Here is a 16,302-nt window from a genome sequence, read left to right on the forward strand (position 1 = left end):
ATTGCCCTGGTCTGTCCTACAGAGTGATTGCGAGGTCAATTACGAACCTAATTTTTTTATTTAAAGAAAGTTATTTCTATAATCATAAAGGACATCATTTCCGTCATGACCTCGTGTCTCATTAGAAAAATGTAATTTGATTGATTGGTCAACAAGTCAACAACTTGTTTGTGTCACAAGTTTGGTGATGGTGCCAGCGGTCGGGATATCGAATGCTGCGGAGCTTGAATCGTGTGAATCGTCCCGGTCACCTGAAGCAGCGTATCGAGTCTCCGAACTATTCACACGCTTTCTCCTGCTCCACGTGTGGCATACGCTACATTCACCCGCCGGCGTCCGGTTTCACTACTAGAATCTGTTTGAGTGAAAGACACGTCTTAATTGTGTGTCCGTGTCGTTTGACATTCGTTGTTCCTTTTCTTCTTTTTTCAAGTAAGACGAGCGCCTGCTTCCTTCAAGGAGTAAGTGGATGAAAAGAATCCACCATGGAGAACAATAAGGTGAACAGTAGTTTATATACCGTTGGAAATGAATCATTTTGATTTTGTTTCATCTGTTATTTGTTTACTTACTTCTTTAACTGTGACTCAGTTCTGCCTTGTGTTCCCAGCAGCCTGTGAAGGAGGTGCTTCCTTTGCCTCGGATCTCCGAGCCACTTCCTGTCGCGTCCCCCAATCTGGCCCTCATCTCCAAATCCCACTCACCCGGAACAATCCAGCACATCCAGATGGCGTCATCAGGTCATACGGTTAACATAAAATAACCTCATATATATTTTTTTTTTACTGAATCTGCATCTTCTGATGAGCAAATATCTCTTAACATAAACAATTTTAAAATCAAAATATTTTTTATTCAAGGATGTACATGTGCATGTGTGTGTACAGCGCCACATGGTGGAGGGAAATAAAAACAATTATTGTTGCATGAGGAATGCACTTAAAGTGCAAGTTTCAATTAAAAAAAAAAAATCCAACTTCACTCATTTTCTACTCACCCTCATTTCGACTAAGGGTTAGGTGTTTTTTTTTTAGAATAATCTGACAATTCATCAAAAATGTATGTTCATTTTAAAGTAGTGGACTGGAGCTCAGTGGTCTTCGTCTTCATCTTCATCCAAAAAGACACTAAAAAACATCCAAATTCTCCACGTTGCTTATATGTAACGTTCATTGTTCTAGAAATTGTTCTGGAAAAACCTAAAAAAGTCAGTATTTTAAGATTGTTTGTTTCAGAAGTTTAAGCATAACATGTTATTAATACAAGATGGACGGTACAGACGAGCAACATGTTGGATGTTTTAAAGTGTCTTTTTGGACGAACACGAAGACAACTGAGCTCCAGGCGCTACATTAAAATGAACATACATTTTTGTCTATAACCCTAAAAAGGAACAGATTACTCTGAAAATAATCCCAACCCTTCGTCAACATGAGTAGAAAATGAGTACTTATTTACTTACAATTAGAATTTTGGTTGAACTATGACTTCATAGTGTCAAATCAAAAGAGAGTTATTTCAAGACACTTACTACAGTTAAATAACAGGCAAAAACCTGGAGCAGAACCAGATTTGGTGTGACTGGCCTCTTGCTGTGACTGCTTGAGTAGACCGGAGAGTCACAGGGGATGGAGGGAGATGAAATATATTTATAAATAAAGGGAAGATGAAAAATGTAATTTAAGTTTCTGAATAAAGTGATACAAGTGGTTCAAATATAGCATGAAAAAATATATTGTGGGAGCCAAGTTCCTTTATTGTTGACGCTGATGGAATGAGTGTTGTCGTGGTGACAGTGGTGACATCATTCAATCATCTGAAAGTGCCGGAGAAGGACCTGCGTCTTCTGTCCGACATGAAGTCCATCAAATCCCTGCGTCAGGCCGGCATCACTGCTGTCTTCACGGGTCAAGCGGTAAGGACAGTCACGTGTACATTCATGTGATAACAAGATAAGTAAGATAAGAAACCAGATGGGAGGTAAACATATGACGACATATTACGAAAACAAATAAAGTTAACAGACTCACCAAAGGACCATCACGGGTGTACGTTGCCATGGCTCACTCTTACTTATTGTTACCCGGATGTTAAGACTGTACGTCAAATTTCAACAAATAATAAAAAATAATAAACACAATTCTGTTTAAATAATTACACTGAATATTAATATTTTTTGCACCTTAAAAGAATAGAACGAATAAACAACAAAAAACAACAGTGGGTGAAAGATGATGGCTTTTCAAGTCTGTTTTTATTCCGTGAAGATTTTTAAATTTCATAATTAAGTCTTATATGTATTTTTTTAGCCTTGTAAATATTGTTGATAATTATTAAGCAAGCAAGAAAACTTGCGCTAACTTCTTCGTCTTCCTTCCTCAAAATGTACCTCAACAGACAATAACTTAATTAAAAGAGAGAAAGAAATCATAGAAGATATTTTACTTGACTGATAAATCTGCACTGCTGGAAATGAACGACTTTCCTGGAATCCAGAAATACATATGTAATGGTGGAGGTCTTTGACCTTGACCCAGAGACAACACAAGGGATGCCACAAACACATTTTTCTTCAGGCCTTCGGGTCACCTTGATCCCGAGATAACAAAAGGGTTAACCAAATTGTTATTAGTTTATTACATGTTTAATTAAAAATGTATGACAATTAGAAGTTATTATTAATAAAATATGATTAATTCCATTCAAAAGTTACAAAGACACTGTTTCTCAAAGTGACCCTATTGCCATTAGATGACACTACTCAAACTCTTGCAGGAGCCAAGGTCTCAATCTGGTAGCTTTCCAAACATTCAATATTCATTCAATACATGTTAAAATTCTTCAATTAAAAAAGTTTAAAAATGCAAGGTAAAGTTGACCTGCTTTCAAAAACAAACATCTAATTACTTATATTTAATTGATTCATTGTTTTTAGAATAAATGTATGTATCATGTCTCAAATGTTTATCTTCTCTGTCATTTGGTGTTACCTAGGTCACTAATAAACAACACTGTTACTAAGAATTTATGTCTGGTGTGGGAAATATTTATTTTTTATCATCATTTTTTTAATCATTTAGATGATTTAAAATAAAAGATACAAGGTCGAGGTTTCAATCAAAATAAAAAATAAACTAATGAGTTGATTTTATTATTTTTCTCACAGAAGCCTGATACGCAAGAGGTTCTGGAAGAGGTTCCGGTTATGGATGTGATTTTGGCTGATGTTGACTCTCTGGTGCCCACGCATGATGAAGCCGGCCGACCCATCGCTGAGTGGAAGCGCCAAGTGATGGTTCGACAGCTGAAGCTTCGCCTGCAAGATGAGGAGGACCAAAGGAGACTGGTAGTCCACTTTCTATACTTCAATTCTGAGACTTTAAGAGTATGCACTCTTGATTATAACTAAAATTACTGTTGAAGCTTCATGAAACAGTGTCATGCTGTTAGAGGTCAGTAGGTGGCGCCATCAGTTTAAAAATGATGTAATGTTTCTAATGTTTCATTAGAACAGTATTCAAAAGAGGGAAATAGTGCAGAGACCGCCATCTAGTGGACTCTAAAAAGAATTACACTGCTTCGTGAAGCTTCATCAGACCATCACTAACTAAAATAATACTCAGATTATATGAGCAAGTTAAGAAAATGTAAATTGATAAAAGGAAAACAAAAAATAAAGGAACAAAACCATACTTTTGTTGATTCGCACGGGATAAGTATTACTTAAGGACCTCTGGTTATTTGTAATAATTACAGAGAATGTCTGAGTTGTAATCCATTGCGAATGCACCATGTCTGTTTGTTGTATTTGTAATAATTCCGCTGCAAATGACCTACTGTAATTGGTCAAACACAGACATCAGGTGATAATACTATTCCTGTGTGAATCTTAACGCCTGTGTTAGTAATTCTGAATGCCGCAAATATGCCACTGTAACGGACTTCTAGGCTCTCGCCATTGTGTTAATATTTACTTTCGCTGTTTAATTTTGAAGGAGTTGAAAAGGAAGTAGATCAAGTTTGTTGTTGTTGGGGGGGTGTTCCACATGACGAAAGTAAAGAAGACGTGCGCGCTGCACAGCTACAAACTAAGTTCCAGCCTCGTTGTTTCCCCCACGAATACACTCGGTAACACTACTGTAACACACTGTGTCTCTTCTGTAAGAACAATGTTGGGGCAAGTTTATGTGCAGAGCAGCGCTCTCACTGTTGAGCGTCCGCACAAGTTGGGGAGAGAAATGAAAGAAAAAAAAGGATTGTCAACTTTATCTTCTCTAAAAGAAGAACGCTTTCTCTTTCAGTAATTATGCTCCTTTTTAGATGGTAATGTCAGTAAAAATGAGTATTTTACAGACATGCTTATCCCAGGTGAATGCACTTAAAATAACGCAGAGGAGGGGGGGTCATTTACAAAACACTGAGATCCCGAGGTAATACTTATCCCGTGCGTATAGGGCTTTTGTCTACTTATCAGTTAAGCCATCTCTGTTATTGCTTATGATTGAAATATCCATTTATCTATTTTAAGTATGCATGAAGTAATGCGCATTTAGTTAGAAAAGACTCAAATGAAAGCTTGGTAAAGCTTAATGAAACTGTTAAAGAGCAAAGACTGAAAGAAGTTTTATGAAATGTATAAGCATTGGTAATCGATGACCTCCTGCAATTGAAGGTTACCAATATCCAGGAAGTACTACTTTTAGCTTCTTAAATATATTCTAAATATCTGAAAATAAATGTCATCCAACATTTCTGACAGGACTCTGATGGCTACAGCGTGGACGGCTGGAAATACTCCCACGTTCATAATGCCGTCCTAGGACCATATGGAGAGCTTTTAACCGAAGATGACTTGATGTATCTTCAGCGACAGATTGAAACACTGTCACTGCAGAAGCGCTATGAAGCCTGCGAGCTGGAGCTCACCAGACTGACCAAGGAACTCCAAGCTATCCTTCCAGACCCTATTCTCAACATCTCTCTTAATAAAGAGATGCTGCAGCAGATGGACTCGGAGAGACGTTTGAGTGCACCGGCCTGGTGCACTCGCGTCTCCGAGATAGTCAGAGGTATGTCAGCTTTGGTGGCTAGTCTGACATCCAAGGATAAACTAGCTAGTGAGCTCCAAGAAGCGAGAGAAGAGGTTGTGATTATGTCAGGCCAGGGTTTGGTGAAAGAAGTCCAGGAAGCCACATCAGTGAATGATAGTTCATGTGGATTAAGGATTCCTCACATCAGCATGGCATCGGCTTTCAGCCATCGGTTGGAGAGCAACACTTACAGCAAAGCCCAGAGGGAAATGGTGGAGAGAGAGATACAGCAATCTGGTGTCTCAGTGCAGAAGCTCAGATCCAACTTTGAAGGTCAGATCGGGGCCATCTATCCATTTGCTGGAGTGGTCAATGGAAGTCATTCGGCTCCGGGAATAAATCCCAACAAGAATATCAGCACTAACAACGGACCATCCCCTAAAAGGCGAGTGATGGAAACCAAAAGTTTGCGGAAAGAGCGGATCGTGGTGTTGTTTCTGAGTCACTGGAAGAAATCAGCTTATGCAATTTCTCTAAGAAAGGCCAAGAAGAATGTGGAAACAACTTCTCCAGGACAGAGACTCTCCTCCATTTTTCGATTCTGCATCAAGAGAGGCGCCGTGCACAAGATGCTAAACTCATGGAGAAGTAAACTGTTGCAGAAGGAGGCCAAGAAATCAACTCTTTTATATAAGTCAAATGAACCTGCTGTGATCTACTCCCCAGAGCAGTTCCTGCCAGATGTTGACGGTGTTCCGATGACCCACGACAGCTTGACCCTTGAACTTTTCATGCTGGGCTACTTCCACATATTAGAGAAGGAACTTCCACCCCAGGAGAGGAAGATGAGACACCTGCTCTGCTTCGAGGTGTTCGACCATGTCGGTAGTTTCTCCTGGGAGGCCGTGCGAGAGTTTCACAAAACGGTTCTGAGGGAAATCCAAGCCGGCAGGCGACATTGGAGCGACGGCTTTGAAGACATCAAAGTCAGCTTCTTTGGCAACAAAAGACCACTTCGCTGCCCACCGTTGCTGTCTTCCTCGCTTGCGGATTCCAAAGATATGCCCAGAGTTTCTGCTCCCACAGAAGCAGTTGGCAGCGACGTCTCGTGTCTGAACAATGAGGACATTTGTAAATATATTGACCGCAGCTTCGCCTTCTGGAAAGAGAAAGAAGCAGAGCTCTTCGATTTTGATCAGCAGTCTCCGTGACACAGAGAATAAAAGAGTTAAATCTCAAAAATGAAACTGTTGTAAAAAAAAATGTATTTCAATAAATATCTTTTCACACCAACCTGATGTCTAAGTTTCCTTAATAAGCAACAGGAAGTGATGCAAGTATTTAAAGGTCAAAATACCTAGTTTCATGTCCACGAGAAGAAAGATTGAAGAGGCTTAACCAACTAAATCTGGGAAAAATACACTGTATTACACCTCCTCTGGTCAGATCTATTGTATCTTTTATTTTATAATTTAATATAAACAATTTGATGTTTTAGTCCATATTTCTGGTTAAACTGTTTTAGATGTCATTCAAGTTCAAGTTATTTTCATGTCAAATATGCATGTATTAAGACATACAGCATAAATGAAATTGTGGTCCTCTCTGACCCACGACGCAACACATGAAAAACATTAATACAGTTGAAAGGACTTAACAACAGACATTAAACACTTAAAACATTGAAAGACTCAACAATTAAAGACTTACACAGACATTAATTAAGACATTAAATAATAAATTATTATAAATAACCAACAAAAAGAAAGAAATAATCAATCAAGTAATAAACAGAATATAAACAAAAAACAAAATTAATGCACAGGTAGTGCAAGCTTAGGTGAGAGTGATGGTAGGACAGGGAGGTATTGTTACTATCCTGGTAACAAATGTAAAATATTTTTCATCAAATGGTGACAGTATTTTAAACAAGAATCTGAATGTAGTACGTATATACTAGTGATGGGTTGATAAGGCCTCATGATGAAGCATCAGTTGTTGAAACATGGCATCGTTTTTAAACTGACAGTGCCACCTAGTGGCCTCTGAAAATCACCCGTCATGGTTGAGCTTCAACAACAGATGCTGCATCATGAGGCTTCATCATCGCTTCTACTTACCAAGTTATTTTTTGTTAAAGCACAATATCATCACAAACAATATAATTCAAGGTATTGGCAAGGTAAAACAAATATATCTAAAGAGACCATACATTTTTTACTTTCGTACTTACTTTTGTAATGCTAATTTATAACACTAAACTTTTCATTCTCAGGGATAAATCTTTTTAGTATATTAGACGTCAAGTGGAATATTTGGTGATAGAATATTAAAAAAAAACTGTAGAATACCAACAAAAACATATTTTATTCGATCAGCAATAAGCCTATGAGTCTGAAACACAAATATAATTCTTAGTTTGACTGTTAAAATTATTATAATTCCCTTTATACAATCCCATGTTCCCTCCTGTCAATATTTAGATCTTACATAATAAAAACATCAAGTAAACTAAAACACAAACATTTTTTAAGATAATCGTGCCGGTTGAGATAACACGGCAACCCATGAGTAAACTGTGATCGATCCATGCATTATTTAATGCAATATGAACCCAATGCATTAGTTGTGTAGAAAAGGTGAAGGAAATGAGAGGTGAGGTCGCGCATGCGCAGCGGCTCCCGGACTGCCAGGACGCGGCGCTGCATCCCCATCATTGTGAGAGGCGAGGAGGATCCCCCACAGCCACTACCGAGGAGCCGCCGAGCCACAACAACACCCCCTGCAAGCGTCCACTCTCTGCTCTTCAACCGCAAACCATGTCGGCTGGAGGAGATTTGGGGAACCCCCTGAGGAAATTTAAGCTGGTGTTTTTGGGGGAACAGAGCGGTGAGTCAGCCTTCTTTCCGGCCGGCGCCGAACATGCGTGTGCGGTGAAGGCCACGTATTATGGGATGTTAAAGTGATTGTTTTAAAGTGATTTAAAAAATGGATTTAAGAGATAAACATGATGCGAAAACAACGCGCAGTTGGCGTGCGTGCGCGCGCCTGTGCGTGTTTCCGATTAATAAAAAAACGCAAATAACGACGAGACAAAGTTAACGGTTTTTTAAAAATTCTATCTGCGTGTTTTGCTGCAAAGTAAAAACATATATTGTGGTGCAGTGTCCGACAGAGAGATAGCTTCACAATCAGATCCTGAATAATGATTTTTAATTCTAATACAAGCTTGTTTCATAATGAAAAAAAAGCCACCTCTGAGTGTTTTGTCTTTTTTTTAAGTCTTTCTCTTTTCCCTGGAATCACGAACAGTCCCCGGTGTTCGGGACACACCCAAGACTGACGATTGTCTGTAGCATCGCCAAAAGCTCGCAATTTCTTTCCTCCCATAAATAATCCAATAAACCCGTGTGGTCGTGGATAGCGTTGTTTGCGACCCACTCGTTCATTGTGAGGAAAAGGGTGGGGTGTTGGATGTAAAGATGGAGCCCATCACAGATGCTAATCGATCCAAGATGTATTCGGACATCTGGAGAGGCAGCAGCATCACAAATCCACCCCAGCAAACACCAGATTACACGCACTTCCTTTTCTTCACCATTGTGTTGATCTCGATGCAAGTGTGTTGTGCTGCAATGTTGCTGTCCATGGTGTTGTTGAGGGCCCAGGCTGTGGCCACTGCCCATCTTTGAGTGCTGCTGTCTGCGTCCCACCACCACCCCCCATGTCGTCCTTAGGACCCTCACAACCTGAAATCTGTGTAGGTATTGACGATAAGATACGTGTATCGTTTAAGGTGCGGTCAGAATTTTAAATGATCAAACTAGCCAACGGACTAGAATGGTTGTTGAAGTCTCTATGCTAATAGTTAAGCTAATTCATACATGTCATCTTGAAATATATATTGGTTGGAGCAAATACATCTTAAGGTCATAAAAAACAATAATAATACATTTATAAATAGTGTATAAACAGCAGCCCTAAACTGAAAGACATTGTAGTTTCAATAGCTATTGTTTTTTTTGTTGACCTCTCTGAATATAAAATAATGTTTTTTGCTTACAATTGTGTAATAGTGCATAAAAGGTTCATTGTAAGAAATCAATTTAGAGGAGATAGATGTAGTAACAGTTGAAAAGAATTTGGAAAATTCATCTTCACCTTGTGACGTTGCACCGTAAATGTAATCCAAAAATGATTCTATTAAATCGGTGATAATCTGATTTCACTAACCTTGGTAACTTAAGTGGTTTAAGATCCACTTATCAGCGTTTGAACCAACCCTCATCTTGTTAATATACACTAAAACCAGCTGCCATCTCTTCATACTTTCACGTTGCCCTACTTCTGTTTTCTATTTTCCTTTTTTCTAAATATTGTTATATTGACTATAACTTTGTGTTTTCGTGCTGTGTTCTAGTGGGGAAAACATCTCTCATCACCAGATTCATGTATGACAGCTTCGACAACACATATCAGGTGAGATCTGGACCGTTAGAAACATTCTTGCTACTACTTTAGGGATGTTGAATATGAGATGTAAAAAGGCACAACCCGTAGTATTTAAAATTCTGTTTCTGGCTCCCCCTACTGTTGTAATATTGCTGGTGAAGACAGCAGGTATATAAGTATCTTGCTATGGAGGAGACAAACTAAACAACTGGCAGGAGTCAAAGGCAAATCTCGACCTGCACAATATAGTATTTAGGACAGTAAAGTATAAAACAGATTTAAATCTAGATTGCCATTTGTAGCTTTTCACAAAACCCAGTCTTAAAGTGTGACATGTTATTAAGGACCTTGGATAGCTCTTAAAAAACAAAAGTAATAATAGCAATATGTTGACATTAACAATCATCTATACAAACACCAATCCATGCTTTAAAGGGCAAACACTAATGTTTAAAATGTTGAAGTCTTCCTCTCCAAGATGCAGTAAGTCCTTCATCATGACCATGTTTTGAAGTCATTAATTTATAAAGTTCTCCCCCGTCTGAAATCTCAATAAAAATGAGAGGTTACTAGAGCGGAGTCCATTAAGACTTAATAATGGCTTCACTCGTCCTCCAGCTAGCTGTAATGACGCCCCTCTTTGTTTATACAACGAGTCCCTTGAAAGTTGAGACCTCCAAGGGATTGATGTCGAGCAGAGTGGGTGTGGTAAATTAGATTTATTTCCAGAAAATCAACCAGTCAAACATCACAGACGTAGAACTAGTAATATATGTATGAATAAAATCTTCCTTTTGTCCCTACTATCTTTGATAGTTGATACTTTAGTTGTTGCACCACTCCATAAATCCTAGATTGGTATCAACGTAAGAATGTTGGATAGGATAACCTTAAAAATACCCAAAAATCACTTTCAGATGTTCAGGTGTCATTCTAGCTACATGGAGTGTAGCAATGTGTACCTAATAACATATGCACTTTTTGAGGTATCATTTGAAAACACACTAAATAAAATATAAATTTATCTCAGATTTGTAGTCCTATACATCTTAAGTATGCCTTTTATTTACCCTTAACCACAACGTCTGAATTCCTGGAATGAAAAGTCAGGAGATAAACACTTGAGGAGAATGAAACGTGACCTTTGAAAAATGTATTTTAGAGACGGGCGCAGATTGGATAAAGGAATGACTGAGTGTCTTACCTTATCTTTTGGGGGAAATTCAAACATCTTTTAAAGAAGACTTGAACATTTTCTTGGTGGTCACCACTCAAATTTCTGTCAAGATAATAAGAGGTTGTTTTTTCAGCCAAATAAAGAAAAAAAACGTAGTTCTTTCCATATAATTGATCATAAAAAGACAAAAGAAAAATGACACAAATGCATGTTAATGCAGATATTATATATAATGTTTATACTTGGTTAGTGTTTTTAAATATGACTGGTTCTTGGGTCCATGAAGCCTCACAAGCAGTGTCTTATTGTGAAGGGCTCAGTAGATGGCGCTCTCTGATGTGAGGTTTTAATAGAACGGCTGTTCAAAGCAACAGAATATGAAGAGAAGAGAGTGACATCTAGTGGGCTCTGAAAGAAACCTACTGAGAACACATTGAATCAAAGCGAAAAGGAACTGAAAGGATGAATTTCCATCTGCTCCCCAGCATTGACACAGTGATTGACAGTAGAAATGGAATTAGTTCTGCGTCTGAGTCAGTTTCTCTTACTCTCTTTTCTGGTTGAGAGATTTGTAATCAATTCTGTCTTCTTTCTCTCACGCAGGCGACCATCGGGATTGACTTCCTATCAAAGACCATGTACCTGGAAGACCGAACAGTAGGAAATGTTAAATCTTAAAAGTGAAAAAAGAGATGATTTTTTGTTTGGTGTTACTTAGTCTAATCCTCTGTCCCAGTTTCCTGTCTGTTTTGACAAATCCTTGATGTCATTACCCCTCCTTTTCTCAGCCTAACACGATTATCCAGAAGTTATTTTAGTGAAAAAGCATAATCCTTTTATCCCAGCCCTAATGCTGATTAGAATATGTTTCCGAGGCGATATCATAATCTTGTGGGTGACGTCACGATGCTGGTGCGAGACTGAAATGAGTGTCTATCTGCAGGTAAGACTGCAGCTGTGGGACACGGCTGGACAAGAGCGTTTTAGGAGCCTCATCCCAAGTTACATACGTGACTCGACGGTCGCCGTGGTCGTCTACGACATTACAAGTCATTGTTTTCCTTTTGATCCCTGCATCTTCAATCCAAAAAGAAAAACCCCGTTAAAATCAACCTGTGCTCTACAGATGTGAACTCCTTTCGACAAACCTACAAATGGATCGACGACGTCAGGACAGAGAGAGGAAGTGATGTCATCATCATGCTAGTGGGCAACAAGACGGATCTGGAGGAGAAGAGGTGAGTCTCCACTGCCGGATTCTCAAGAAATGAACGTGATGCCAAACTTGGCCGAGAGATGCTGAGTCGTGTCTGCCGCTCCTGCAGGCAAATCACAATCGAGGAGGGAGAGCAGCGAGCCAAGGAGCTCAACGTTATGTTTATCGAGACCAGTGCCAAGACGGGCTGCAATGTCAAGCAGGTGAAGCTGTGCACGTCTTGTTGTAGCGTCGAAGTGTTCAAAACGTCACATCTTTCTGGTCCCTTTTTCTAGTTAATCCTGTTATCGATGCATAAATTATTACATTATTTGACAAAGCGGAAGGAAAATTATATTGGCTTCCATGTGAAAAAAACAGATTTTAAGAGCTATTTCCTTGAAAGAAAATACATATTTTTATCTGGTAACATTCATCTTCCTGCCGGTCCAGGTACTAAAAACCAGGAAGTAGATCTTAAATCTTTAATGCTCTGACGTATCTCTGCCAAAGTGGACTTCTTCATTAGTTTAATGGGTTTCTTAGCCCTTATGCCACAAAATACTTTTTGTGTTTCTTTGAAATGTTTTACAGTAATGCTGAGCTTTTTTTGTGTTGTAGAACATTTTCCTTTTTGATTCATTCTATTGATTATATATCAATACCTTTTTAAAAATGTATTATTATTGTCTCTATTTTATATTTAAAATACTCTAAAGCCAGGGTCTCCCATAGACACCAGAGGCAAATTATTTCAGAGACAGTTTATTGATACAAATTTGATTTATATTTGGTATTTTATACAAAATGATTGAGAAAACTGGATTTTTAAAATCCAATTTTGTGTTGAATTAATTTAAAATCTGTCCCATCATGAATCTATAACCAAGATTATTACTTGTAGAACCATCTGACATGGTAGAAAAATCAAATCATTTGTTCGGGTCACTTTTATAAAAACCTACATTTCAAATAGAGGGCCACACAATATCATCTCAAGGAAATAAATGGCCCACTGGCTGAGGCCCCTGCTTATAACAAAGCTTTATATAGAAATGTCAGTGACAATTAAACAATGTAAATTTAGGCTATAACACGTATGGTTAATATTAAATATATGGTTTGGTGTGTAAAAAGAAATCCATCTTAGACTTAGGAAACAAAAACAAGGTTAATATTGAGGATGCAATTTAATAGTGATGGTCTGATGAAGCTTCACGAAACAGTGTCATGTTGTTTAGTGGTCAGTAGGTGGCGCCATCAGTTTATAAATGTGATGTGATGTTTCATTAGAACATTTGTTCAAAACAAAGGATAATAGAGCAGAGACCGCCATCTAGTGGACTCCAAAAATAATGACACTGCTTCATGAAGCTTCATCAGACCATCACTACTGTTTAATGAGAAGAGAGGTGAACAAAAAACAAACTCAAGTCGCATGTGAGTAGTTCCTTATTACTCTAAAAGGTCTTCTTCGTCCTCTCCCTCCTTCTAGCTCTTCCGGCGCGTTGCTGCTGCTCTACCAGGTATGGAAAGCTTGGACGACGCGAATCCTGAAGGCAGTATCCTTTTCGATGTCTGAGCCAGCAGTCAAATATAAAACTCCTTTTTCTAATCTCTGAGAGCCGCTTTGGCAATAAACATATAAAGCGTCTGGTCGAGTGAGCCATCAGCAATTAGGAGGCTTCTTGAAGACGCACCATTTTGAGGTCCTCTTGGACTGTGGAGCATCATTTCCATTCAGTCCTCTAATGAAAGATTTGACTCTCAAGCATCTCTAGATGCTTATGTTGGAACAACTTCCATTTAGAAATACACTCCAAAAACAAAGAGTAGCTCAGCTGCAGACTTGAAATAGTTTCATTAAGGTTTTATTTAATGAAATTAAACAATGAAATGAAAACAAGTGGAATTAATCTGATGGAATAACTTAAATTCAAGATGGTATAAAAATCGTATTTAAAACATTAGTTTTAATCTAATTAACTGTGTATATTTATTCACCATAAAATAAAACATTGTTTTGTATAGTCACCCTGGACAAACAATAATAACGTAATTTAAAATAGTTTAATACATAAATAGAATTGTGTCAAGGTCTTGATAAAATAATCATTGATTTTCTTTTGTTTTAACTGGTTCAGTTTTGACGGATGGCAGCACGTAAGGTTGGTCCACAATTTAATTTTAATCAAAATGACAAGTTTGACGTTTGTCATGTCGATATTTTTATGGCTCTTTTAAACATAAAAATCATCACACAAAATGTTTTTAATGTGTGATGAGAACAAAGTCTTTGGAGGATATGCCTAAATGTTTATTATGAAATTGTCTCCATAACATAATTTGTCTTTATAATCGTTCTATAACGACAAATTACGTCCACAATCATTTTTATCCTGCTTAATGTCCCACGGCACCATCTGCTGGGGGCACGATCCCACTGGCCCCTAATGTAGAGACGCCAGTGTGACACATCCACCCAAATAAAAGATCAAGGTCACAGTTATAGATGGAAAAATCTGTAAAAATGCGTCGTCTGTCACATTATGAAAGCATTGAAAGACATTTTAAGAACCCAATACATCTAAAATACTTATTTGATTTTTTAAAATTCATTTTAACAGTTAAATGGGAATTCTTCTCAACTACTGTGGTGATATTTTCGTCTACTGTGTTTTCCTTCACCTGCACCCTCCAGTGATCGACATCAAGCTGGACAAGCCGGCGGAGCCGACCGTCCCGGAGGGCGGCTGCTCATGTTAATACTCAGCAGACAGATCCCGTCACACCATAGGCTTGTTGTGTTGCTTACTACTGATTAGCTTCCAGTTGACTTCTCCAATTGGATCAAAAGGACGCAGGGCTCTGATTGGACGAAACAAACAAAAACACATAATTATCTTTCAGTCTTTGTTCAGTTGTAAGATATTGTATACTTTGTCAATATGTAAGAGATCGGAGGAGGCAAGGTAGGAACAAAAAAGTAGAAAAGGGAGCTGGTTTTCTTTTCGCTCTTATGTTTTGTATTTTTTTATATATATAAAACGGAAAGCACCAAAAATTAGGCTTAAATATATGAAGAAAAAAAAAACGTTGTTTTTTTTTTTTGTGGAAAGTTAGGCCGTTTTTCTTTTGAAAAAGGCAGAACACATTTGAATGTCTGCAGCACGCATGCACGCCGACGGTCGACCCTCCGTCAGGACGCTCGACCTTCGTAGAATGTTTTCTAGCATTTCTCTCTCTCTCGCATCTCATTTGATATTTCCACCGACACTTCAGTAGGTTTCACCCGACAGTAGCTGTGAAATGTGGCACTCTCTCGCTCTCTCTCTCTCTTTATCTTTTATAGAACAAACTGTACTGTGGTTAAAAAAAAAACAACAAATACATGTAACACAACTTAATATCACAACTTCTCCTCCTCCTGCCTTCATCCATCCCTCCATCCCGGTGAGACTCATGTAACGATCCGCTGTAATACACTGCACTGTATATAATACGTAACATGTATGTTGTGAACGTCCCTCTGTAGAAGTGGTCCTTGTTCACCAGTATGAATAATGTAATATGTTTAATGATTAATAAATGACAGATTAAAGGGCTCCACTCTCTGAGCCGTCAATATTTACCTGCCAACATTGGCTCGTCTCTTGGCGTTTCATTGAATCCAACAACTTTGTGTCGCTTTTGTCGAACTAAATCAGGAATAATGGCGTTACATCACAAGAAAGTGCACTAGAGGATCAGTAATTAATAGCGTGTCAGTCGGTTCTTTGTCCACTGAACCTGCCGTGCGAGTCACTGTTGGAACCAGATGGTTGAGGGGAAGTTCACCTGGAAAGAACCTTTGAATAAAAAGAAACTGTGAGGTATTGGTGGCTCAACGATGTGACACGACGGGGCAGGTATTCCCCTGCAGTTGCTCCACTGAAACATTAAGCCTTCCCAACCTTCACCTATTTAACTTCACCCACTGAAGCATTAGAAGGTATTTCATGGCCTCACAGCTGATCAATGACAATAAAACATCAAACCCTGTCACGTAACAGTAAGAAGTACAGTGGAACCGTGGAAGAATTTGGCAATTTTCTTTTTTAAATTGTTTTCTTCACAGGTGACATAAAAACCCATTTTTAATGATCATTTTGTGGTTAATTTCTTTTTCTTGTTCATTTATGTTTACTCTATATCTATATCAATATATTTTTACATTATATATATTTTTGTACTATGCCATTTTGAATATCTGGAACATGCTATATAAATACAATTATTATTATAACATTAAAAAACAAACAAGACATTAGAATATATTGAGTTTCAAAAACACTACATTGAGTTTCTGTTATCTTATTATTATTATTTTTTTTATTTAATTTATTTAATTTATATAACATGTTTTGGACATTCACTGTCACAAGGTACATATTCAAAATATCACAATA

The 16,302-nt window shown here is 38.1% G+C and overlaps 2 protein-coding genes across 2 annotated transcripts; both read left to right on the forward strand.

Moving 5' to 3' along the window:
* Window positions 1–448: 448 nt before the first annotated feature.
* Window positions 449–6,241, forward strand: espnlb (espin like b). Its single transcript, XM_087811751.1, has 5 exons — window positions 449–500; window positions 614–740; window positions 1,797–1,915; window positions 3,167–3,346; window positions 4,760–6,241. The coding sequence occupies exons 1-5, from the start codon at window positions 486–488 to the stop codon at window positions 6,239–6,241; spliced, it is 1,923 nt and encodes a 640-aa protein (XP_087667877.1). The 5' UTR covers window positions 449–485.
* Window positions 6,242–7,712: 1,471 nt separating this feature from the next.
* LOC148063325 (ras-related protein Rab-6B-like) lies at window positions 7,713–15,491 on the forward strand. Its single transcript, XM_087811252.1, has 8 exons — window positions 7,713–7,919; window positions 9,451–9,509; window positions 11,263–11,316; window positions 11,603–11,708; window positions 11,786–11,897; window positions 11,985–12,078; window positions 13,350–13,416; window positions 14,556–15,491. The coding sequence occupies exons 1-8, from the start codon at window positions 7,850–7,852 to the stop codon at window positions 14,618–14,620; spliced, it is 627 nt and encodes a 208-aa protein (XP_087667378.1). The 5' UTR covers window positions 7,713–7,849; the 3' UTR covers window positions 14,621–15,491.
* Window positions 15,492–16,302: the final 811 nt, after the last annotated feature.

This window comes from Callionymus lyra, chromosome 16 (assembly GCF_982586985.1).
Source record: "Callionymus lyra chromosome 16, fCalLyr1.hap1.1, whole genome shotgun sequence".
Taxonomy (NCBI): Eukaryota; Metazoa; Chordata; class Actinopteri; order Syngnathiformes; family Callionymidae; genus Callionymus; species Callionymus lyra.